Source organism: Melanostigma gelatinosum, assembly GCF_949748355.1.
Source record: "Melanostigma gelatinosum genome assembly, chromosome: 13".
In the NCBI taxonomy this organism is placed as follows: domain Eukaryota; kingdom Metazoa; phylum Chordata; class Actinopteri; order Perciformes; family Zoarcidae; genus Melanostigma; species Melanostigma gelatinosum.
In genome coordinates this window covers 14,614,669-14,640,002 of record NC_136646.1, presented here as the reverse complement: position 1 = coordinate 14,640,002, position 25,334 = coordinate 14,614,669, and the positions used below count along the sequence as shown (strand labels likewise).

At 43.7% G+C, this 25,334-nt stretch overlaps 1 protein-coding gene across 4 annotated transcripts; it reads right to left on the bottom strand.

The window, feature by feature from the left end:
* Positions 1-1,393: 1,393 nt before the first annotated feature.
* Positions 1,394-24,615, bottom strand: brd4 (bromodomain containing 4). 4 transcript variants are annotated; one of them, XM_079282238.1, is made up of 19 exons: positions 24,576-24,615; positions 10,011-10,398; positions 9,683-9,820; positions 9,457-9,586; positions 9,041-9,360; positions 8,488-8,871; positions 8,272-8,400; positions 7,855-8,085; positions 7,532-7,761; positions 6,860-7,191; positions 6,654-6,749; positions 6,183-6,566; positions 5,090-5,929; positions 4,875-4,981; positions 4,629-4,779; positions 4,390-4,520; positions 4,103-4,308; positions 2,517-2,832; positions 1,394-2,402 (listed from the first exon to the last, which is right to left on the bottom strand). In XM_079282238.1, exons 2-19 carry the CDS (start codon positions 10,245-10,247, stop codon positions 2,334-2,336), a joined length of 4,431 nt encoding a protein of 1,476 aa, XP_079138364.1. In that variant the 5' UTR covers positions 10,248-10,398; positions 24,576-24,615; the 3' UTR covers positions 1,394-2,333. The 4 variants fall into 4 exon arrangements, with proteins under 4 accessions (XP_079138364.1, XP_079138361.1, XP_079138363.1 ...); XM_079282235.1 differs by lacking the exon at positions 24,576-24,615 and adding an exon at positions 18,320-18,894; XM_079282237.1 differs by lacking the exon at positions 24,576-24,615 and adding an exon at positions 18,320-18,894 and having other exon boundaries at positions 4,396-4,520.
* Between the last annotated feature and the right edge of the window lie 719 nt (positions 24,616-25,334).

Sequence of the window (25,334 nt, the reverse complement as noted above, 5' to 3'; positions counted from 1 at the left end):
CCAAACAATAAATCGAGGAAAATGTTTGAACAAAACCCCCAAAACAGAACAAATGTAACACAAAATAAAATACCTGAATAAAGCAAACTCTGGGCTGAGCTGCGGGTCAGCACATTCTCTGTAGAACTCATGGCACATTAACAGTTTTTGTGAAAAGGAAAAAAAGGCTGAAAAGGAATGGTTTTTTTTTTTTTTTTTTTACCCTTTCAAAACCAGTCTAACAATAAAAATTCTATATTTCATATATGGTGGACTTCATAGAAATTAAAAAGGTGACTTAAGCACTTAAACAAGTTCTCCTGAAGTACGGTTTATCTGTTTATTCTCAAATAGAATGCTCATCTGCATTGGAGAAAATGCCTCATGCACCGCACACTTCAACAAAAAAAAATGAACAATAACAAAACACATACAGTCACACAGCCGTCCAAATTTACAGTCACACTCACAGACCAGACTCAAACGCTAGTGTGGCAACGCTGAAACATATCTACCTAAAATCTGCTGATTGAACAAAATGAGAACGTTTTTCAGATGTGTACACTCAGAAGTCCAGCTAAAACTAAATTTAAAACCCGAATATTGACAACGGGTAAAATATAAAACGCTGTCTTTTCCTTCTTTTTACATTTTTTTCAAATTTTTTTTACACAAACTCTTTCAAAAATCTCCCTCCCCGTTCAAATATTACACCACCCAATCCTGACCTGACCCCTTTCTAAACCCCCTCGAAGTGTAATATAAGCCAACGAGAATTGCAATACAATACAGGCACTGGAGAAAAACACCATAACAGAGACAAGTGAAGAGGACGAGACGCATTCCGATTTCAACCCCCATCCCCGGTCCAAACAATGTTTCCAAGAACAGAATCATAACTCACATCAACTATTATCAAACGAGAACAAAGATAAATCAAAACTGTTATTTCAGAGATTTCTGTTGCGAAACATTTGTTTGTCTTTTTTATTTTGTATTGTTGACAGTCTGTCCTTTGAAGACAATTTGATGCAAAAACTAACTGGGAGCTCATTCCAGTCCCTTCAGCTATTTTGTATTTTATTTTACTAAACCTGATTCAAGTAACAGCTTCAGAAAGCACTCTACCTGTTTGATCAAAACCTTTACGTAAGGTCAGAGTGCACACAGAGGGAACAGCAAGGGGGTCCTCATCTATTCTTTGCTGAACTGATCCGGTAGTGTGACTGTTGTGAACAGGCCAATGATATCAACATTACGTCTCAAAGTGTAATACAAAGAATGGTGCGACACTTGTAGTGAAATCATATTCCAACTAAAGCTCAGAAACGGCTGGACCTTTCCCCTCGTCTGCAAACGTTCATGTTGTAAAAGAAAAATACAAGGCAGGATGAAAACATCAACTGAGTCTGTATTTGATAAATACTTGTTGGAACTATGATAATGCATATATTCAGGTTTTTTTTTTTTTTTTTTTTTGTCACGAGCTACCTACCATGATTTAGGACAAGTCATTTAGCATAAAATATAGTGAGTTGTTTGGCATAGACAGAGGTGGCGGAGTGTGATCTATGACAATTTAGACCGAAAGAGGAAAAAGAGGACGATCCAAAATAAACAGTTATTGTAGTATAAGAAAATACTTCTTTACAGTAGATACTAGATGATGAAAAAAGGTCTGCACGGCTCCTACTCCTGGTTGTAAATGTCACTGGTTTGTCCTCGTGTGCAGGCCAAAGAACATAATTGTCTGTTTAGGAAAGAGGTGTAAGGCAAACTGTACCTTCTCTGCTGAGAAATATACATGATTTACAGTATGGAAGTTGCCCCGCCCCTTTCATTTGTTCACTTACAACAATCAAAACAAAACAGAACATAAAAGACCAGTCTTCTTCGCCACCTCAGATATCTGGCAGTTTCAAAACACCTCTGCACAGTCCATCAGTACATTATCAGAGCATTTTCATAGTTATTGGGATGTCCTTACTCTTGCAATTCATCGTTGCGGCCACACACACTGTAAAAAGCAAGTGACAAAGGCAACTGTGCCAACCGGGGGTCCTCTTTCTCCTGTTAGATATATCAGGCAGACAATGCCAGATTCCGAGGATATGACATCCAAGACAGTGAGACTATCCCCATGCGTTGTGTGTCTGTTCAGTCCACAGGGACAAAGCGACCTGCGAGCGCCCGTCCAGCGTTTGTACTCCACCCAAGGGCCCGTCACATCTACGTACAGTCCGTGTCCCTCTGTGGTGCGTGGTCGGCAAATCCCTCTGAAGAGGAAGTGAAGTATTTTCCTTTTTTCTTTCTTTTTCTTTTTCTTTGCAGTTATGTTTGAGTTGCTCCTCTCCTCAAAACAGGTTCTCCTCAAAGATAGCCATCAAGTCACTTTGGAAATTCATGTCAATAGTTGCCGCCATCTGGAGAGAGAGCGAAAGAACAACTAAGCATTTCTGAGTGCATCTTCAAACCTCTGGAAAATTGCTCCTACAGCAAGAAATGTGACAACAAAGGCTTAAAGACAAGTAACTCACCGCTTCTCGCCTCCTCCTTTCCTGCTCTCGGCGGCGTGCGAGCTCCCTCTGTTGGTCAAGTGGGTTCTGTGCGGCAGGCTGAGGCGGTGTTGGGGGTTGAGGAGGCTGCTGAATGGCAACTGGCTGGGGCTCCTGCTGCTGCTGCTGCTGTTGTTGTTGTTGTTGTTGTTGTTGTTGTTGTTGTTGTTGTTGCTGCTGTTGCTGCTGTTGTTGCTGTTGTTGCGAAGGAGCTTGAATGTGTTGCTGCTCCAGACGCCTGCGTGGCTCCTCGTGCACCCTTCTGCTTGGCTCCATGATGTCCTCTTCATCTCGACCTCTGGAAAACATTTAGGCCAATAATTCCCATCAGGTGAAACCAAATACTTTTGACATTGTTGAAGGGGGTTCACGTTTGGAGTCATCCTGGATGTGTCACAGGGAAAATGGACGTGCTAAATATGAAACTACAAGGAGAGAAAACAAGATCTACAACATGCATAACGATTTAAATATAGAGGTTTCAGCTAAAGGAAGCGACAAGCGGGTTTGTAATCTTGGTGGATATTTGGGGCAAAAGATCGAACACTTTTGAGCAGAGCTTTCTCTAGATTCGAGGCTCACTATTGTTTAATGGACCGTAGAACTGAGTTTTGCTTTATCCAGCTATAGTGAAAGTCTAAGGTGTGTCAACTACCGGCAATGGAATGCAGAATTATTTTGCAGCCCTGCTTTAGACATGATGTTACTCAAGTATTAAAATCTTGCCACGTGCAAAACAGGTAAACATATGGTGGCCAATCACTCTCTTATTAACTTTATAATCTTCCATTCACGAAATAAAGGGTTAATATAAGCCTCAGCTTTTTGACCAAGAACTTTACATGAGGTTCATTACTGTGGGGTTTGATAATCAGTGTCCTATTAAAGAGCTTTGCTATGTCAGATTCAGATGAAGCAGGGTATTAAGTGCCACTGTAAACATCTGATGGCTTGAACAAGAGTAGATGCCCATAAGTAGTCGAGGACCGACATCACGTCCCACCAACCGATGGATATAATCGATGATAATCTTTTCTGGTTCAAAGGTTGACATCCAAAACATGTCCTTAGTTACTCGATTCTCAGTGGCTGTGGTGGTCCTACAATATTGCCACTAGAGGGCATAACACATCACCTCATAGTACAACCTGCATTCTTGTCTTTAGGTTATCACTGCAGCTGTGTTTTTAATGTTGACATCTGTACCTTGTTGATGTTGTTTGCATCAACGATAAAATATTTGACTTTTTAAGGCAGTTGAGGCTTTGCTCAATCTGTAATTACGTGAACCCAACAGACACAATTAATTCCGTCAGCCTCAGCTCAACTCACGATGGTGCGTGTTTAAATGATAGGTTAAATGATAAATGAAGCCCTTTCTGCCTGTAGAGGGTGACAAGGACCCTCAGATGAGTGGATTCACATTTTTTAGATATTATATTTAGATTCGTGGAGCAAATAAACAACTTTAAGACAGGTGTAACTCCTCAAAACTCTACAAAGTCCCTCATGAGGTAAACATTGTGCCGCCCTATATATTTAGTCATTGGTCTTCTGGACAAGCTTACCGTAGTTTGTCCTGCTCTCTGCGTAGTCTGTCCTTTTCCACCTGCTCGGCTTGGGCCTTCAGAGCTTTCTCCCTCTCCTCTTTCTCCCGGGCAGCACGACGGAACTGCTCAAAACTGTCACTCGACGACTTCACTGCAGATGAGGGTGTAGATGTGGACTTTTGTGCCAGGCTGGCCCATGAGCCCATATTCTTCAGTTTCACATCCTGAGAAAACATTAAGTTGCAATCAAAAATCTTGCAAAATGCCAAAAATATATATTTTTCTAAAGTGACTATTTCACCCACCTGTACCTTTTTGGGGGCAATGGGCACCTTGGACTCCTGCTTGAACTTATCCTTTTCTTGCAGAGAGGAGGGTAGTCCACTGGATTCGGAGGAGCGGATGACAGGTCGCAAGCTGTCCATGGACTTCACATCTGCTCAACACAATGACACACACAGTCTCAATAGCTTGTGTAGCTTCTTCTTCTCTGGCGTTTTAGCCGCAGAAAGCGAGAGAAAATACAAGAAGCCTTGGAACTCACTCTGATGGCCGTGGCCTGGTTGAGAAGGCTTGTTATCGGGTTGTTTATGATGGTCTGGTCTCATGGCAGGGTTAAATGGCTCTCCTCTCATCACTGGCGAGGGAGAATGTTTCTCCTCCTTTAGTACACCATGGCTCCCAGGGCCCCTCTGCTGCATGACAAGCAAATGGAGTCAAAGTCAGACACAGGCATGTGGAGACACAATGCTGGCCCTGCACTTAACGGTTTCTAAAAAGGGTTCCTCACCTTTTTGGGCTGCATGTTGTGAGGTGGGGACTGGTGAGAGACAGGTGGATACTGGGGAAGTTGTGGGGAATGCATCATGAGAGGCGATGGGTTGTCTCTTATGTGACCTGTCAACAGCATACAACTTCAGCATACACAATGTATTTGTACAGCAACAATTTTTGCTTCTACTATCAGTGACACAATTAATGTTAGTCTCGTCTTCTCAAACTAACCAGCGTTATAGGGGTCAGCCTTGGTTGGGCGAGGGGAGGGCTGCTGCTGCTGCTGCTGCTGCTGCTGCTGCTGAATGATCTGCTGTGCTTTGTTGCTGGGCATGGACACCTTGTGTTGTGATCCCTGGGACTGACCAGCTAGTCCTGGACCCTGCTGATAGTTCAGTTGCTGCTGTTGGGGCTGCTGTTGCTGCGGCTGAGAATGCTGCATGTGGCGGGCCTGGAGTAGAGGCATCGGTTGGGCCGGGGCCTGATGTGATGGGGTGGGCTGAGGGGTCTGCAAAGGGAGCTGGGGAGGAGGCAGTGTGGTCTGAGAGGATAGTTGAGATTGTCCGTGGACAGACTGGAGGAGAGAGATCTGTCCTGGTTGTTGTTGTTGTTGTTGTTGTTGTTGTTGTTGCTGCTGCTGCTGACGAGCCTGTGGCTGGAGCGACTGCATGGACTGCTGGGGCTGACGAGCTTGCTGGAACTGCTGCAGGTATAATTGTACTTGGTTCATAGGCGTTGTAGACCCTGGCTCTTCATCATCCTCCAGCAGCATCTGGGGAGGCTGGGAAGACAGCAAGCCCTGGGGTGTGAGTGTTGGAGGGGACAAGGGCCGCTGGTGCAGGGGCTGAGGAGGGTGGAGGATCTGAGAGGAAAGCTGGTGCTGTGGTGGGGGTGGTGGTGGTGCTGACTGGGGCTGGAGCTGCTGCTGCTGCGGCGGCTGCTGCTGCTGCTGTGGCTGCAGGGTTGGCTGCTGCTGAGGAGGTGCTGGTTGCTGCTGAGGGGGTTTGGGATGAAGAGGCGCTGCCTTGTGACTGGGTCGAGAAGGCTGCTGAGGCATGGAAATGTGCAAAGCTAAGGTTGCACAGTTCCAGGAAAGGAGGCAGAGACACAACACATGATGAATACAACAAATGTTGTGCTTGTGATCCTTGACATGTTTCGTTTACGGTAATATTCATTTTGCTAAACTAATTGGGGACTGGTTGACTTTGTAAGAGCATTATTCTTGGGAGGGATTGCAGTTACACCTACAGAAACAATGAAAATCCAAGTAGTGATTAGTAGTGGACCTATCAAAAGTGAAGCAGCCTGCACACAGCCTTACCTGGAGATGTGAGGACGGGATGTTGGTTGAGGAAGGGGTGGGTCTCAGGGGACACTGGCCCAGCAGAATGAGCGTTGAGGTGCGGCGGTGCGGGCGAGGAGTTGCCCGTGTGGTGGGTTAGATGCATGAGGGGCTGGCCGAAGGGCGGCAGGGAGTCAAAGCTAGTCTCCAGTAACTGGGAAGACTCCAGAGCAGCTACAGGGGGAGAAGGGAAGCCTGCAGGGGGTGGCTGAGGCTGCTGCTTCATCTGACTGCTGGACTGAAGGCCTGCAATTTGGGAATGAAGCCCAATCGGAGCAGGGCCACTCTGAATGTGTACATGAGGATGGGTCTTTTTCCCCTCCTTCACAGAATGGCCCTTCTTCTTCTGATGCTTAATTATTCCTAAAGAAAATAAATAAAGTGAAATTAAGATTAAGCACTTCCTCTTTCACTGTGGGCATTTGAATTGCCATATTTGCAGTAAGTCACCTGTCCCCTCAGCTTCGCTGTCTGTGCTGGAGCCACTGCTCTCTGAAGAGGATCCAGTCTTTTTGGAGGAAGCCATGGACTCCACAGGCTTCTCAACTGCAAACCAACAACTATGTGTTCATGGATTTCCAATGAGGCGTAAATAAACAAAAGAATTGCACACTCGGGTGAATAACTACCGTTGCTGGTTTTCTAGCGGGACTTACCGTGAACCTTTTTCTTCTTGCGGAGGCAGGAAGACACGTATCTCTCCAGCTCGCGCAGAGTGGAGGGTTTTAGCGTCTCAAAGTCAATCTCAATCTCATCGGGGTTTGAGTTTTTGAGTGAGGGCTCTCTGGACTGGATGATGTGCACTACACGGCCGAGCTTGTCACCAGGAAGTTTGTTGATGTCCAAGCTTAGCTGCCTCTTCTCCTCGTACGTCATGGGCTTGCATTTTTCCACCGTTGCCGACGACCCAGCGGCCCCCAGATCATCTTCCAGGCCGGGTACAGGCAGCAGGTTGGAAGGATGATTGCTTTTCATCCCTTCCTTTTTACTAGAGGCAAAAGACAAATGTGTAATTCATCAATATGTAAAACTGAATAGACTTTACCTGAACAGCAACTCTCTAGAAACACAGCTTAAAAGGCTTCACAACTAAAAACAGACGCATCTTAAAACTACAGGTGAAGAATATATAACAAAGATCCCCTACCAATCATAAACCATTCTGCATTGTATCTCTCAACATACATACCAATCAATCAATCATTCTTTTAATACCACAATCAACTGTTTAAGGATTATATCTATTTACAGGACAAGCACTTCCTGTGTCCTCAGATGACCGAGCATCCACATGACATGAATACAGTAAATACAAGTTTATTACGCACCTAGGTTTCTTCTTGGGTACAACCTCTTTGTTGTTATTGTTACTAATCTTTGTCTTCTTAGAGAGCTGCGGAACAGGTATAGTATCCTGGATCTCATCGACAAGGCTAGACATGCCCCCTTTCTTCTTATGCTTTTCTTTTTTCTTCTCCTTCTTTTCCTTCTCCTTTCTCTTTGGTTTGCTGGCTTGTGGTTGGGACAAGGCAGCCAGCTGCTCATGGACAGCCTTCAACTGCATCAAGAGAAGAGACCAGTTCTCAACAACGTCATAACGAGAATTGGACAATGGATTTGCTGCCACCTTGAATCTACTCCCGTCACTGACCTGATCCTGGAGCTCTGCCAACCTCTGGGCTCTTTCCTCTTCAGAGTCATCGGTCGAAGACTCGGACTCAGAGGACGAATCACTGGAGCTGTCTGTAGATGAAGCAACGTGGGCCAGAGGAGGCTGGGGCTTAACAGGGGCAGGATGGTGAAGTGTAGGAGCTGGGGCAGAAACTAGAGGCTTGCTCTCAGGTTCATCTGGCATCTTGGCAAAGCGCATCTCAAAGACATCCTATAAAATGAACAGAAACAAACGAGCTAAGCAAAGCATACGTGTACGTTTTTAGGAAGAGAGTCAAAACACCACAAGAACAAACAATTGGAAGATGTGATGTACTGGGCATATACAGACATGGACAAACAAATGTATACACACACATGCCGTGGCAACCTTGCCTGCATGATAGCCAATATTTACCTGTAGCTTGCGAGCCATAGCTACCACCTCATGGTCTGGTGGATTGTATTTGTAGCAGTTGGAAAACATTAATCGTACGTCAGCAGCAAACTCCTGGGGTTCCCGGTATTGCCTGTTCTCGAGCTTGGCCTATCAAACACATCAAGGATATGTATTAACCTGCCATGTCACGAACCCTCTCTGTTCAGCTGAAAATATATGACATCTTCAACGCACCTTGATGGAACTGAGGTCCATTGGATATTTGATGATATCGTGATAGTCGTGTAGTCCCAGTGCATCCACATCGACAGGTTTGTAAAATGGCCAGGCATAACCAGTATGCTTCTTGGACAACATATCCCTAACCAGACTAGCACAGTAACCCAGCTGATCCTGTGGTTTGGGGCTATGACCTTCACTTGGTCCACTCAGTCCCATCACCATGCCTATGTGATGCTGGGAGTCTGGTGCGTCCTTCTTTATCAGTTTTGTAGGCCGGCTGCTCTCTCGCCTGGGTAGTGTCTTCCCAGATTTGGACTCCGCTGGTGAAGACTCACTCAGTTGGTCATTTGCTGTGGGCGTTGTAGTGTCAGCTTTCCTTTTCTGGCTCTTTCTTTGCTAGATAGACGTGAATACAAAGAGAGCAGAGAAATGGTGCAAAAGAGCAACAAAAATAAGTGATTAGAATGAGTTGACAAAACTTAACTAAACCTGTCTAAAGCCCCAAGCATTGTCAAAAACGTGCCCACCTGCCCAAGCATATTTCCCCGTGTCTATCAAAACTCACTTTGGTCATGGTTATAGGGTTCTGCAGCATGGGGGCGGTGCTCTGGATGGATGCTGGGGGAAGGGAGGTCTGAGCAGGGGGAGGCACAGAAGTCATGATGGGACCTTGAGGAGCACAGTCCGATGGGCCCAGGGAGTACGGAGCTCCAAGCTGTGGCGCGTGGCTGGGTAACATTGGGAGCACGTGGGACGGCAGGACCTGCATCAAAGGCTGGGGTGGTCCTCTGGTCTGCAGCGGTGGTGCTGAGAGATTTGACAGACCACGTGTTTGAGGAGTCGTGGGCGATGAATCAATGATGGCCCCTGGTTTCAAGTTCAGACCTTGAGAGGAGAAGAAGAAGACACCTGGATAAATATCATGTCTCACAGAGGTCAGCCCAAAGAGGAAAACACAGTGTAAAGCGGTAAGTGACATACCTCCTTCCCTTCGACCACGGCCCTTCCCCATCATGACAACAATCTCAGTTTCTTCCTCAGGCATTTCTTGGACCCTTTGGAGGAAAGCCTTCTCGAGAGATTCAGCCATTAAGACGATGTCGTCTCCAGGCTGCAGGGGGAGACAAATACGCTTAGCAAAAGTAGAGGCATTTCAGAATCTTTGGCACTTCATGTCAACAACGGCTCCGGTCTTCAACTGTGTTACCTTGTTGTATATGTAGCAGTTGGTGAACATCGTGTTGAAGTCTTGTATACATTCTTGGGCATTCCAGTAGTAACTGTTCTCAAGCCTTTTCTTGATTGTTCCCATGTCCATGGGAGTTTTGATTATTGTGTAGTAGTCCTGAAAAAAAGTTGCATAGCGGTAGGTTAACACTACACGTACAGAAACGTAGCGGGGTGTACTTTGCTCACAGCAATAAGCTTAAATCATCGCAGTTCAACCTGTGAGAAGCATATTGATGTACAGCCTAATGCTTTTAGTTTTGAGGTACGTGGCATCATGCACACAGAGGGACAAAGCTAGCACTCACCGGCAGGTTAAGTTTGATCGCATCCACTGGTATATGAAAGGGCCAGGCAAACTGGTGCTTCCACAGGCCCTTCACCACCGCCTTCAGCAGGTACTGTAGCTGATTGGTCTGGCGCTTTGGCCTGTCGGGATTGATGTACTCTGGGGGTGGGGGATTGCCCATTTGATGGGCCTGCCCCTGGCTGCTGCCGCTGCTGCTGCCGCCCGACATCTGTGCTGCATCCAGGCCGTCCCCCATTCTGACAGGGTTGGGCTCAGGCCCCAGAGCTGGAGCTTGAGCTGCAGGGGCAGGGGTAGTGGTGTTGGCAGGACACCAGTTCAGTCTTGGCCCCGGCACAGACTCCACTGACAGAGCACCACTGATCCCATTGCACTCCTCGCTGGACTCTCTGGAGAATGAAAAAAAAAAAACACAGTCATTCGTGTCTTTTTAAACAGCCTTCAATACAATTTATCGTTATTTTGTTAGTAACACAATCATTAACAAAGTTTTATTTGAATCATTAATCAGCGCATTGTTAGGTAGACTTCTGATATCGAGCTTATTGTAATTGGATTGCAAAAGGCAGCGGCATACTAGTCATTTACCAATGTTTTGTTTTTTCCTTCCATTGGAGCAGCAGCTGTATTGGGTAGCACCGATGGATGTATAAAGAGAACTGGATAGTGTTGAAGGTGGCGCCCCTATTTATTCCTATGAAAGCTGCTCAGTGACGCATAACACAAAAATAAATAATTGACTTCCAACAAAGTATAAAATTACCCGGATCTTCCAGCAATTTTCTGCATTTTACAACTTCTAGGACCTGATGCGTTCAGGGTATTCAAGTGTTCATACTCAGAAGTTGATTTACCTCATAAAATATATTGGCTGATTTACAGACATTTCTTTCCTAATGTCATGACAGTCATAGGCTTGATTTTACCTCGGTTACTAAACTCCCACATTACAAGTAGAAAATCACAGTCGATGCTATGGCCATTGGAAATTCGACATTTCTAATAGGCTGGTTGCAAAATGAAAAGTCCTGCAAATATATCTCTGGTCAACAGTTAAAAAACTATAGTAAATCAGTGAACACGGTATTAGGCTTGTGGATAGTACATAATTGAAGGGTTTATATTAAGGCGATTTTAACCAACTCTATCAAAACTAAGATGTTATGAAATAATCTCTACATTCTGTGCTCTACGGTGCATTTAGAGATGCTTCTGGTAGAGCGGCATGTGCACCAGCTGAGCCCTGTTACTCGGCCCAAGTACATTTTAAATCCTTAATTACAAACTACTTTGCCGTCTCTTTTTCGTGGATCTGACAACCCGCATTCTTCGTTCTCCATATCCATTTCTGCTCGTTCTACTCATGCTTGGCACCACGGTGCGGCCCTCTACAGATGGCGCGCAAGCTACAAAGCTACTTTGTATTCTCTGAAACACTTCTTTGAGTTTAGCTGTATGTTGGTCACAGCGATACACCAATTCGACCAATTGGGGAGTGAGACTACACACTCCTATGGGAATCAAAAGGTGTTCGTCTGGTATTTAATCTCACAGCGGGTCGGGAAACTAGCTGAAATGTCGCACAGCGGAAGCATGATTATAAATCGTAAAATCGTTCACCTGAATATGGGCAAATCCACTGTTATCTAACGTTTGCTCTCCAAGCATCTTGGTTTGCATTAGGGCGGACAAACAAAATGTACTCTGATGAAGCAAGAACACAACCGGTGTTCCCGGAAAAACGCCACAAACCAACCTGCACAATGCTGAGGAGGAATTGTAATCAACTGTAACTTCATACCACATATTCATGGAAAACTGATTGCCTTTACACAAGACCTGTAAAGAAAGAAGTTGATATTAAATGCATTGTGGTACGAGCCTCACTATGGCGAGTGTAAACCAAGCTTAAGAGTAGTTAACGTGATGGTTAGGGCTGTTTCCAATGTAATTTTCTTCACATTCAAAGGTTTTCAAATGAAGCTTTGAATGTCAGTTTTCATATTTTATGACTATCACCCTGAACAATGGGTAAAATAGGTTATTGTGGTTAATGATGTAATTTATGGTGCTGTTAGATTGCTGCTCGTTAGTACTGGTGCGTGCAGGGGAGAGTTTTGGAAGCACCAACAAATGTGGATTGAAGCAGAATATTTCACGAGACAAAAACACGGTGTGAGTACATCTTTTTGCAATAAACTTTAACTTTTGTACTGAGGACAGACAATTAAAGAGACAAGAAAGGGGTGCAATAAAGGAAGAGAAGGTGGACTATTGCATGCAACGTTTCTGTAAGATATTCACTATTATAATAATTTGGATGTTAACGTTTTGAATAATGCTTCAAAGCTTTACAATATTCAGTGCAGCCCTAGTCGTGGATATGATTTGGATTGTGATATTATAAGATAATAATGTTAAAAGTACACGATGCTGTGGCACACAGACCTCCTCATAGTCCTCATCATCATTTCATATCTACTTAGCATAACAATAAATTACAAGCACTGAACGCCCACAAAAGGTTACAACCACCAGCCTTTAGTTATGACTCAATATATCAAAGTTGATATCCTCCTACTGACACATTAATTACTTTACGAGAATAAATTCACTGTATTCAGAAGAGCTCAGAGGTTTGGCTCTTGAGTGTGCTTTCAGTAGATCTTTGTCTTGCTACACTGTCTAAGGACCTGGGAGTGTTTAGGGATGTGGGTGGAGGGTGAGGGGGGGGTTAGCGTCATCTGGCAGCTGGGAGACTGTGTGTTCCACTACGCAATGCTCAGTCCAACATCATGTCCTCTCCAGGGCAGTCAGAGACATCTCATTCAAGATACACAACAAGGCCGTTAAGACAACAAGGCCAAATAAAGAAAACGTGACAAAAAATAGATAAAGCACTGATCATACGGTATTCACGCCTCTATTAGAAACAAGTTGCCCCCCAAGTCTTGCAGACTTAAAACCAACCCCCACAACAGGGCCTTAAAGATGTATACACACACACACACACACACACACGCCACAGTATAGATCTGTGACTAATCTCATTCTTGATGAGTCACTTTCGGAGAAGAGGGAAGCAGTTTGTACACCACATGATCAGGCCCCCCCGAGGCACTCGAACACAGTGGATAATCTGACGAACTGACCAATATGTTGAATGACAACACATTAAAGAAAGAAAGAACAAAAGTAAACATTTTAATACAGATGGAACTTTTGTGGCTGGAGGCAAGAAAAACCTCACAAATAAATACGCACAGAACTCGTCTCGGCCCAAGGCACCAATGTGTAAAACTTTAAAGCCGAGGAAATTCTGTAAAATGCAAAAGTTTGCTGAATTGGCTTTACAAAGAAATACAATTATGTCGACTAATCAGCTTTAGTCTAATAACTTCAAGTACCACCGGTGACTTTCAGCCTAAACAGCCATTTGTGTTGTAGCGAAAACCACTGACAGCGTCTACACATCACATCTGTGGGCTAACAGCAGGTATTCCAATCACATCTAACATATGAGAAGAAAACACATTTCTGACTCAGTCACTCAGTTTCAATATCTATAAAATGATCCCGGTGTGGCGAAATTTATAATACATAAATGGCAATAAATGGTGACAGGCTGAGTCACAGTACATGCCTTCAATCAGCTGTACCATCACATGGTTGGGTTGTGACCATTGTAGAACAGGCACAAACACAGCCCATAGAGAGCAGTGCAAACATATTTTTAGTGAGATTTTCCTAAGCGATCAAGTGTATTGGGATGTAGCAGGTCCTCTTATTTCTGGTACATGGTGTTAGTCAACACAAGCTGTTACCAGAGCACAATCAATACCTCTCTGACACGACAAGGCTATTGCATTGGATTGCACAGGTGTTCGTGATATTGCGTCTACCGCAACATCTTCAGCCCCATTAATTTCAGCTGGATAGATTTCCACCAGCCTTCATTGTCAGGTCTGTGACAACTGATCACTAAATGTGAAAGACGTAACCACAGTTACCGAGAGGGCGTCGAGCCTGAACATCAAGGAGTCGAGAGGAATGTATGGAAAAACAGTTGAACTCAACAAACTAGAAAGACAACATTTAGGGAAGTTAGCAGGAAGGTAACCTCCTCTCATTGCTAACATGACAAGCTTAGATAGTATATTACTTTTTTAAATTACTTTTTCCTTTTTTAGTAGATAGTACTGCCTAACCCTAAATACACAACCTCCCAGACCCTCAACCAACATCACAATACACACACACACACAGAACATAAACACATACTTTTCCACTTGTATATTTTTGTATGTAAATATATCAATACTGATCAATAATGTGGATGTAATGACTAAGTGGGTAGAGGCAAATAATAGAACAGCTAAAACGGCGATAAGTTGATAAAATGACACCACTTTACTGTAACGGAGCCTTTAAAAACCACAACATGAGCCTGGTACAGCTGGCCTCCAGCGCTGCATTGAGTTAAAGTCTCGTCATAGAAATACTGCCAGATGGTCCTTAATAGCTCATTAACATGAGCGATAAGCACTCTCACAGCCACAGTCATTGACATGAGAGCACTGCAACGACGACGAGTGTAAACACCCTTCTGGAAAGCTCTGATCCAAATTAACTCATCAAGTTTGTGATCTGCATGTTCAGGGTTGCACACGATTTGTTTCACTTTCACGCACAGAAAGGTAAATTTGTGAAAGATAATGAGAGCGAAGACAAGACCATCCCGCACTGCCCGTCATGACAATGGAGACAGGTTTCAGCGATCAGATTACACACCTCAATCAACTTGTATCATGTTACTACAGCAATAAATTCCTAATGACTTGAGCCTACTATGTTCACCTAACAAATACCAGTTGTGTGAGACACACTGAAGGGAAATGCCTTTCAGTGTGTCTCACAAAATATGCAAAAAGGTTTTCACTCACCTTTAAAACATGCTCCACCAATACAGTAGGTTTACGGCCTACTGTATTCGTGTCTGTCAAAAGTAGTTACTGCAGTTTGTCAAGGAATAGCCCCTTGCATCATGTCGCAATGTTATTTAATGACAGTCTATTGCAGGCATAAATATAATTTAGGCCCTTTAACCCAAACAATCCCGGAGAGGAACAAGCCTCATTGTTAGGAACAAACTCCACAGCTCAACGTTTCTTTGATGAAGTTCTTCTGTGTCTCAAGGAAACATTGAGGATTATGCCAAATAATTACGCCAAATGATTACAATGCAATGGTTTGGTTTGTGATGCGTTGGGTCTTTTGCAGAAGCCAGAAACAACAAACATGAACACGGTTGAAGTCACTTTTGTTGTTCTTTCAACAGATGTTGAAATAATATTGTCAAAGGGCACCTGCTGAGCCTGTTCTAGTTCCCTTTGTGGTCCCGTAAGTAACCCTAATACACCGACTACAAACGAAAGTAAAGTTTTAATTTAGGTTTGTCTCCCTATGTCTGAATTTGTATTAGCAACGAATCTTTTTTGATGAATTGTTTAGTCTGTAAAATGTCAGAAATCCATGTATTTTCTGTCAATTAATTGATCAGATAGAAATTCCAAGACAACCACCAGGCAACATTTCCATGTGTAAGAGCAATGTTGGCATGCAAGACTAATCAAGTCTACAGAAGCCCCCCCAACAGGGGTCAATCAAGAGGTCCACTTCCTGTTGCAGCACGTTCTCCATGGCTCTCAGCTCTGGAATACCAGTTGATCTTTGACCTGGACATAGATCACTGACGACTGCTGTGGAATGTTTTCTGGGGAGGAAGTGGCTCTGAATACTGGGGGGGGGGGGATTCACATGTCACACCAGGAAAGCCTAGTCCTGTGTAGAGCCTCTCAGTGACTGTCCTACTTGGAAAGCAGAGGAAAAAACGGCACTAAACGACTGGAATCATTGATTCTCAAGGCTTTATAGTTAGTAAGAGCCGTCTTTCACCTGCTGCCTCCGGCCATTAAGGGTCAACTAGAGCCAACAGAACAGGCCACACGAAAATTGGTCAGCCAAAGTGCCTCAACGACAACCAAATGGCACCTGAAGGGCAACTGTTGTACTCTCCAATAAAGCTGGTACGCACCCAATAATTGTATTTTATCCTTATTTTTCTAACTTGTGAATAATGACAGCCAGAGCAGGAGCAGCCCTTTTATATGGGATTTGTTTTATAACCAAAATGTGTCCTGTTATAAGCAACTGTGTAAATAAAGCTTTAAAGAAGGCAACATGAATGGACTTATTTATACAAGCTTTTAATGTTTTTTATTCATCATTATGTGTCCGTTAGGAAAAGGTTAAGATAAAAATCTGCACACCTAATTAATTATGGATTTCACTGTGAACTTTCTTACTTTCTACATTCAAACATCAATGATGCATCTACCGAGTACCAATATATTACAATTAGCCGAGTAACAGTAGTACCGGCAATGTTATGACCCAATCTAAATATGCTAATGCTATCTTAAGTGCCATCATACACAACTGTAGAGAAATAACAGACGAATAATAAGCTCTACACATTTCTCAAAATAGAGTGGTCTCGTGTGACGTCACAGTTTAGCTGTCGGCCATGTTGGAGTACACACAAAGCCACTGGCATGCATAACCTATCGGTGGTGAACTTTTGTGCTATCTTTGGTTGTGGCAGCAGAGCTGTTAGAGACAATAAATCATTCTTTCGTTTGCCAGCGGTCATTACACATCAAGGAAATGACACGAAGGAGCTATCCAAGCAGCCTCAGCATTGCTTGATACGAGTTTAACGTCGGATCATGCATATGACAGCCAACCAGCAGCAGAGGATGAGGACGAGGATAAGAATAACCAAGCCAACCAGACAGACCTCGGTGGGGCCACGATTGCAGCAATGCAAGCTGAGATGCAGCGCCTACTCTCGGAAAATCTGAATTTGAAAAAGGAACTTTCCGATGAACGATCCATGTTTGATTCAGAATTTTTCGAAAATAATGATGAAAAAGTGAGATATTATACTGGACTGCCGGACTTCTCAACCCTGCAAATTCTATACCATTTTATAGAACCATACATCCCATATTCTACTTGTGTAAGGACTGGGGGTGTTCACGAGATACGTGTAGATGTTGGCGTAGTTTACCGATGGACGATAAGTAGGATCGGCACTGAAACGATCTGCACTCATCGTATAGGGATCCAAGTTACCAATAACCTTCAATTTGGCCAGGTAGCGAACCTTTGATACACTATCCAGTGATTCAAAGTATGGTATTTTCGGCGCACTTCCTTGTTCACGCGCCGCCATGTAGGATCTGTATGTACTCCAACATGGCCGACAGACCTCGTAACTAAGGAGATCGTGACGTCGGTGAGACCACTCTATTGTACAGTGTGAGGCTGAGTACTGGCAAAGCAGTAAGAATTATACACCGATAATATCCACGGCATTAGGGATGCAACTATTCTACCTTTGTCCACCTTGTATCATGTGCCATCGGTTGCTTCCTTGGGAGTACCTCTGAAACTGTGCTTCAAGGAAAACAACTTCTCCACTTCTTGGCAAGTGTAGTGTATTTTTATTCTCGTTGATTCCAACGCCTACTTTTGGCAGCCTACCAATTGAACAGTAACCACCCATGGCCTGTGTGACTTAAGTGTGTTTACAGACAAACGGCAGTTAGACACAAAAACAAATATGGACAGCGTTGTTTACATTTGTCTTTATGGGTGTTCATCACAACAATGTTGTAAATCTCAATACGTTCCTTTAGTATTGATCATAAGCACTTCCTGAATGATTCAGTGCATGAGCACAAGGGAGTCGAATAGACTAACCATGAGTCAGGCCCATCATAAACAGGAAATGGCAAGAATCACGCCAGCTCTTTCAGGTTTAACTTCCAGCTGGTTGGGATGAGTAAGCCAAACCCTGCCAGGAATCAGGAGACATTTGTACAACTGCCACACGCACGCACACACACAACCCCATTCTTCCTCTGAACTAACCCTCCCCCCGCTCTCTCTCACCAGGGGGTAAGTTCATGGCTTCTGGCTGAAATCTGGATAACAATACCAATCTCAACACTGCAAATGTAAACTGGATAGTCGTGCTGGGCCATGTAGAACTGGAGATAGTGCTAACCACATGATGGTCCCAAGAGCCATTACTCAAGGCTGTCTTTGATTCAACCTCGTCAGTTTTTCAGCCATGAATTTCAAATGATCATATAATTTTTTATGTATGGTTGTAAAATCTTTAGTGCCTCAGTTAAAATGTCTGAAAACTTTGTAGGAGTCAACCTTGCCAGATAACGTTACCTTTTCACAGAGACTGAATGTGCAATTTTTTCCAGAAGGGCGTCCAGTTTTTGAAAATCCAGCAAATCGTTTGACTTGGCATGCATCTTGTAATCCATTTATGAACTCCACTAAACAGAAACCAAAAAAACAGGTAAGAAGAATTACACAGAAGTTAGTTTTTTTCTCCTCTTTCTCTTATCCAAAACACAGGAGGGATTTATTTTTCAGGCTCCAGTATGTGTCCTAAAATCCCACAGAGCACAATGAGTAATCCTTAGTGTTGTCCAAGCGAAGTTTGAGGACGGATTGTTCCACACAAAAAAAAAGGCCCCGGCCTGGAAACACTGGGTCCAGGCGGGGAGGAAAGGAAGCCTCCAGCCGGCCGGCTGTGTTAGCTGTGTGAACCGGTCCTCTCTCTACCCCATCCCCCTCTCAGCAGCACAACGGCCCAGTTGCCACAGGCTCTCCGCTCCATTGTGTGTCCTCTCCAGGGCTCCCCCCAACTTAAATGGACACAAACTGAAAGCAAGACGGAGAGGGGAAGGCGAGAGACGGGAGAGAGGGCTCCGGTAAGATCCAGGAGGAGCGCTTTATTCCTCTTGCTCTAGCTCTCTCACCCTCTCTCTCTCAAGCAAGAGGCAAGACCAGCATGCAGTTGCTCAACAGTAAAAATGGCTCTGCTGCTTCCTCATTCAGCCCACTCACCCTCCCTCCCTCCCACGCGCTTGCTCATTCCACCCCTCCCCGCTTTCCCATCAATAGCTTTAGGTGCTGGCTCTCTCTCCTCTCTCTCTCTTGCTCACACTCTTACACCTTTAACACCCCACCCCCTTCCTGTCTTTTCCTCAGTCCATTTCATCATGCCCCACCCCCACCTCCCTTGGCGTGATCTTGTGTGCCTCCCCCCACCAATTTAAGCCCCCCCCCCCCTTATCTGCACTCCACCCTCTCTTGATATAGATGTGGGAGATAATTCCGTGTCGGTTCAATACTACGAGTGACCCCTTTTCATATTGTCGTTTCGATACATTTACTAAGTAATAATCATTTATTTTGGCCCTTATTGACCAATGCCATTCATATAGTGGCTGGACTACTCCAATACATATATTGGTCCACATCAACAATATGAACCCTGCTGTCCCAGAAACACGAGCATCTCTAAATCACATTTAATTCAAGCAGAGAGACCTTGGTCAGGGTTACCAAAGTAACCACTAAACCAGCAAGGCCAAATTTATTGGAAAGCCATTATTGCAGCACTGCCATAAACATATTCCACAAAGTGGAACAATTCGATTTTTTAGGAGTACATCTCTTGTAGCCACTTTGCCCATAAAGCAAGCAACCACAAAGCTACATAGAAATCTTAAACTCAATAAATAATTTGTATGTGCACGACGCCACCAACAACTTACACAACAGAGGCTGCATCTTGTAGAAAGACTGCAGGTAAACTCATGTGAATGATGTGAATTCAGGACATAACGTAGAGCGGTGGTCAAACTGTGGACGTGAAAGAAAACTGAAGTGATCAGATCATGTGACCAGAGCAGCCTCCTGTATTGACGTTCAGGACATCCCACTGACCACGTACAGACCTCCCTCTTTTTTTTCAATCTGATCTTATCAAAAGATATGACGATAATAAGTCACAAAAGTAAAAAGTTCTTAGCAGCTAAATACCAAGTAACTATTTTTGGATACACATATAATATTGCATTTGAGTATCCACCACAGTATATCAAACTGGCCCCATTAAATGTCTACATACATACTACCAGAGGCAAGTTGAATCAGAGTGAGATGTCAAAAACCTAAGAGATCAGGCAAGTATAGATCCACCAAGTACAAAGTAGAGTCAACTCAGGTGACTTGTGAGTGCAATGCACAATGCTGGGTTTCCCCCCCAAAAATAAAGTAGCTCATCTGTGCTGCAGCCAGACACTGACAACGTCCACACAGACCTACTCCTCTGTCCACGCGCCATATGCACCATTCCCAAGGACAATACAGCAGCTGCGAAAGCTCCAACCTACAGCAATTCAGAGGAGGCCAAACCGATGGCCCTGTCACTGGAAGGGTGGGGGGGATAGCAAGAGAAAGGGGAGAAACGGGTTGCATTTGGGGGTTGGGTCAGATGAAGAGGCAGAAGTGCACACAGAGATGAGACTCTGCGAGAAAGTCTGAGGCACTTCCATTAATCATCAGAGTGCCGGAGAAGCTGAAGTCTGCAGGGACACCGAGTGGAGAAAACTGGCAATTTGCCAACTTGACATGGTGTAGCACACACTTATGTATTCAGTTTTGTGAGGGGAAAAACAATAGAAAGGAGACTGGTGCAGAAAGAGGCACTTAGTAGCAATAATAACAAAAGCCTATAAGTCATTTGAGAATTAACGAATAATGCTTCTGTAGTTCTGAAAGAAAGCTTGAACGGTGCTAGAGACTAAAAGTCAGAATAGCTCTGCCTGTATTATTTCACCATTATCTTTTAAACAGTCTGTTTTGAGTCCTCCGCTTTATTTTAGTGCCATACGGCACTAATTCACTGGAGTACCTCTTGAAGCAACTTATTAGCATATGCATTTTAGAAGCGATTAAATATATAACTTTCATCAGGGGCTTGTCCTAGCATAGTCACCTAGGCTGCACTATAGTCGAATATTACGACACGATTTTGGCCTCCCATAATTAAATGAACACTATCGCCTGCGATATTGACGTTTAAAATGCATGCCGCGCTCATGGAAAACTCAGCTGCACATCGAATCAAGCGCTGCCTAACCTAACTACCAGCCACCTGCTGACGGTTGAGATGTTTTTGGCTTCACTTTTGGGGAGCCGCCATGCCGCTGCTCGCACCCTACGAGAAACTTTCCTGAATGGTACGACGGCAGTCCAGAGAAGGAGTAATAAACTGTATACATTACATGTTTGGACCGTTTACTCTCGGAGAGCAGGCGCATCTGCATTTGTTTAAAATGTAGCCTACATAACTTAGGGTGGCTATTCCTTTGTTTTCAATATCAAAGAAAAAAAACCACATTGTCAGTTTTTTCCAATATCGTGTGCCTCTAATTTGTACATAAGCAGGACCTTTAATTTAAGTGGCTAAATACTGCTGCCACCTTCCACAGCAGTATGTTGCTTCCGTGCCCGTACTCCTGTCCACCTACTGGGAATAATCTCCCAAATCTGCAGCTCCCATTGGATTTACAAAACGTTATAGACTGTTTCAGCTCATTCAAACTTTACAGTTTTTATTCACTGTCACTACTTTAACAGCGTTGTTTTTGGCAGCTGCAGGCAGCTGTTTTCATTGAAAATAAATCACATTTTCTGCTCAGCTTCAAATGGCAAAAAGACAAGAGTTAGAAAACACCTGGAAAAAACAATTGAGCAATTAGCAACAAAAGCACCAGGTAGAGTACCCTCAGGAGTTGGGAGACACCAAAAACAGAGCTATATGACAGTTAGTATTTAGGACTTCTGAGTAATACTCAGTACATTTATTCAGCTAATGTCTAAACCCACAAGACCTTCCCTCTTATAAAATGTAAATAAAAGAAACACTTCTGAGTGAAGTTTATGAAGCATAAAGAACACAGACATCCGTCAGTATCAGTCATTCCTCCTGACTTCTGTCCTCCCGGTTGCTTTGTCGTTTACAAAAAAACAAGCTTTTGGCCGATTGTGCTTGCTGTGCTTGTGTAAACATAGTGGCCGATATTCACAGATGTTTGGATAAAGTATTGGCTTTTTAATCGCAACTATTTGATTGCACGTACAGTAACAAGCGTAGTTGACATCAACACGAGTATCCTTCACGTCACCTGGTTCACTTCTCCACAGCGGCCTCTCTGCTCGTGCTTAGATTGTGTGTTTGTGTCTATGTCTGCAGTTGGAGGAGCTCAGCCCGACGCTCTTTGTCATCAAAACATTAAAAAGTACCATTAAAACACCACCAACATCGGGGCTTATCAATACGGCGGTAACTTTGCAAGGGTTGTGCCGATATACAATGATCTCGGCGATCTGCGATGTTCGTGAGTGATTGTGCGTGTTAACAGAACAGTGTGACACGAGAGGATGTTTGACGGAGGTCTGTGAGTAGAGATATGACGGGTACGACTGGATCGTGTCAATGTCCACTCCAACTAAAGCTCGAGAAAATATTGATGACAATCTGTACAATTTCAACACATTTTTATTCAAAGCAAGCCCCCCCCCCAGTATTACATTTTGTTCTAACCAACATAGGATGTTTACATTGAGTATTCCATTTAAATAGTGAATCAACCGCTGGAAATTACATGGTGACAGACAAGCCAACAACCAGTAATTGTTGTTAGATTGGCTGATGCTAATGACGTTAGCTTTGTTCAGTATGGGCATTGACGGTTCTAAAAAGGAAATAAATAAAACTATTGATCATCAAAAAATGAAAAGTTGTGAATATTGCCTGTTGCTTTCCGAATATGCCACAATATGACAAAGACGCACTGTTTTCATGCGGCAGAAGAGAGAAAACTAAAATTCTGTGTTCTGCAATATTGACTCGTTTGTAGACTTCATGACACTACTGCCAATGACTCAAAAGTGATAAACAAAGCATTTATGACAGATTTAGTTCCCTGACCACACACTTCCGTCTCATTCAGAGGTCATTCACAACTAGGCCATGGATGGTGTTACCATGGCAACTAAACCAGAAACCCCCAAAAAAAGGAATTTTAAAAAAACAAGGAGAAGAAGAAATGTATGTTCTTTAGTGTAGGACATGGTGTCCAAACTCGCAGACAGAAATAAGACCAAAGCAGCACACATGCACGTCATCCTGACACCCTGAACTGTTTTAGGAAGTTTCAGCGGTTTTAAATGTAAAACCAACAATCATGACAGCCTGGTATTTTAGCTCTGTGAAGCCTAACCAGTAGTATCTACAAGCACTTTAAATCAGTTATTATTTTTAAAAAAACATATGGTGCAGTTGCTCAATTTCAATTTGATTTGCAGTAATGTTATTAATAGCTCAACCATCTGAGCTTTTCCTTTTGATTAACTGCATACCTGGTAACTGCCCTTTAACCCAGTTGGTCCTCTTGTACTATTTACACAAAGGTTGATAACATTTGTTTTATACCTTATCAGTGACAAGTTAATCACAAAACTGACCTATGGCTGTGACTCGTTACCAACAAAGTCTTAATAATAGACTGCCAACATGTTGTTTAAGGATAAAAAAAGGTATACGATAGGTTTACAGTGGCACTAAAGCTTTAAACTGCTTTAGTCTTTTTGCACCTTTAGGCAAAGAAGCCTACCCAAACAAGCACGTGACTGCAGGTGGGCTACTGTCTGCTATGAGATAGATCCGTATGCTGTCACACAACCATTAAAAACAACAAGAAAAACATGTCACACGCCTGAGGGACAGTTAGTTAAGTAACGGGCCTCTGCATGAGTAATCTGTTTAGACATACCGGTCAGCTTTACGTCTGTAATATCCCCCCCATAGTAGTCTTATGAACACCACAGACACAACCACGTCTATGTGGGATGGATATCATTACCACATTTGGTGAATAAAAAGGATACAATTGCAAAGTAATGACTGTTGGCGAGCGATCTTCGCGGAGAAGCCAAGATCCTAACGTTAGGCCACAGGGCACAGATTACTGCCCGGGTTTCGTAATGGACGTCAGTGAGTGTGAATAGCGGAGCTGAAAGCGCACGAAGACACCGACATATCGTCTCGTGATCATCACAGCGAGCTTTGGAAGATCAACATTACAGGTATATTACGTGTTACCTGCTCTATTGACTGCATTCTCGTTAAAATAGCCTCGGTCTGAGTGTGCGCCATCATCACGGTGACGGCGTCACCGTCTCCCACAACACAAGACAGTCGACGAGCGAACTAGCACTAGATGATACACAGTGGTCGTAGCACCCTTAGTCGGTCTATTCACAGCGTATTTGTGGTCAGCGGTGTGTGAGACAGGCACAGGGTTTCAGATAGACACACAATGTAGAATCGGTTATTGTGTCTTTTGATAAGGCAACTGTCCAACTAGCTTTAGCTAGCAAGCTAGCTAGCCAGAACAGGCCCGCCGTGCAAGTGAACGGTCTCAGTGAGGCGCCGGGGCATCAGCGCTCCCTCTCAAGCCTTTTACACCGCTTTTAACCGTGTCTTCTGGCTGTTTACCCGTTCGGCTTTACTGAGACAACATGACTTGGCAGATATAACGTTTGAAACAACGGCGTTTACCTGGGGGTTTATCAGGTTGCCAGGGCGCGCGGGATCTTTCTCTCCGAGGATCCTGAACACCTCTCGTTGTCGATGACGTCACGCGTCGGTCTCTCGTGGAGGACGTACAAGACCGTGTTTACTGTGACGAGAAAAATATCTGTGCACACCAGGATAACTGGGAAAAAACTGGATAAATCCGACATGATGTTTTGGGACAAAGCTACAGAAATATAAGTGAAATTTTAAAAAAGCAATGCTATTCCCAAAAGTACCCCGTTTTGGTGTCTTCTCCTCACTGTTTTTGATTCAATTTGATATGATGTAAATAGGTGAGAGTAAATAAAAACCCAAGTTTCCCCAAAAAAATTGTTCAAAAGAGTTGCCAGACAGTAAGAATTGGGTTGATATTAAATCCACTGTATTGTGTTTTTATTTCACATTTGAAATATACTATCAACAGCAGCGTGACCAGCCTGTAGGTTTGTTAATGCTTTGTTATATTAATGGTCAGTAGAACGAGATAACATCCACTGTAGGTCTCTTTGTAGGTATTTATTGCAAAATGTACCTAAAAAGCAGAGTGAGAATGGTATCAGGACACAATTACTGGTTTGCAGCGCCCCTCGGTGGACACCCCCCCTGCGCCTTTATTTAACCAAAGGTCAGCTGCGATGCAAAAGTTAAGCGTCACATTTTAAAACTCTCCAAATATTATTTAATCAAGGGGCAAAACCATGTATAATGTCAAATGTGATACGTGTGTCTATTTTCAATTGT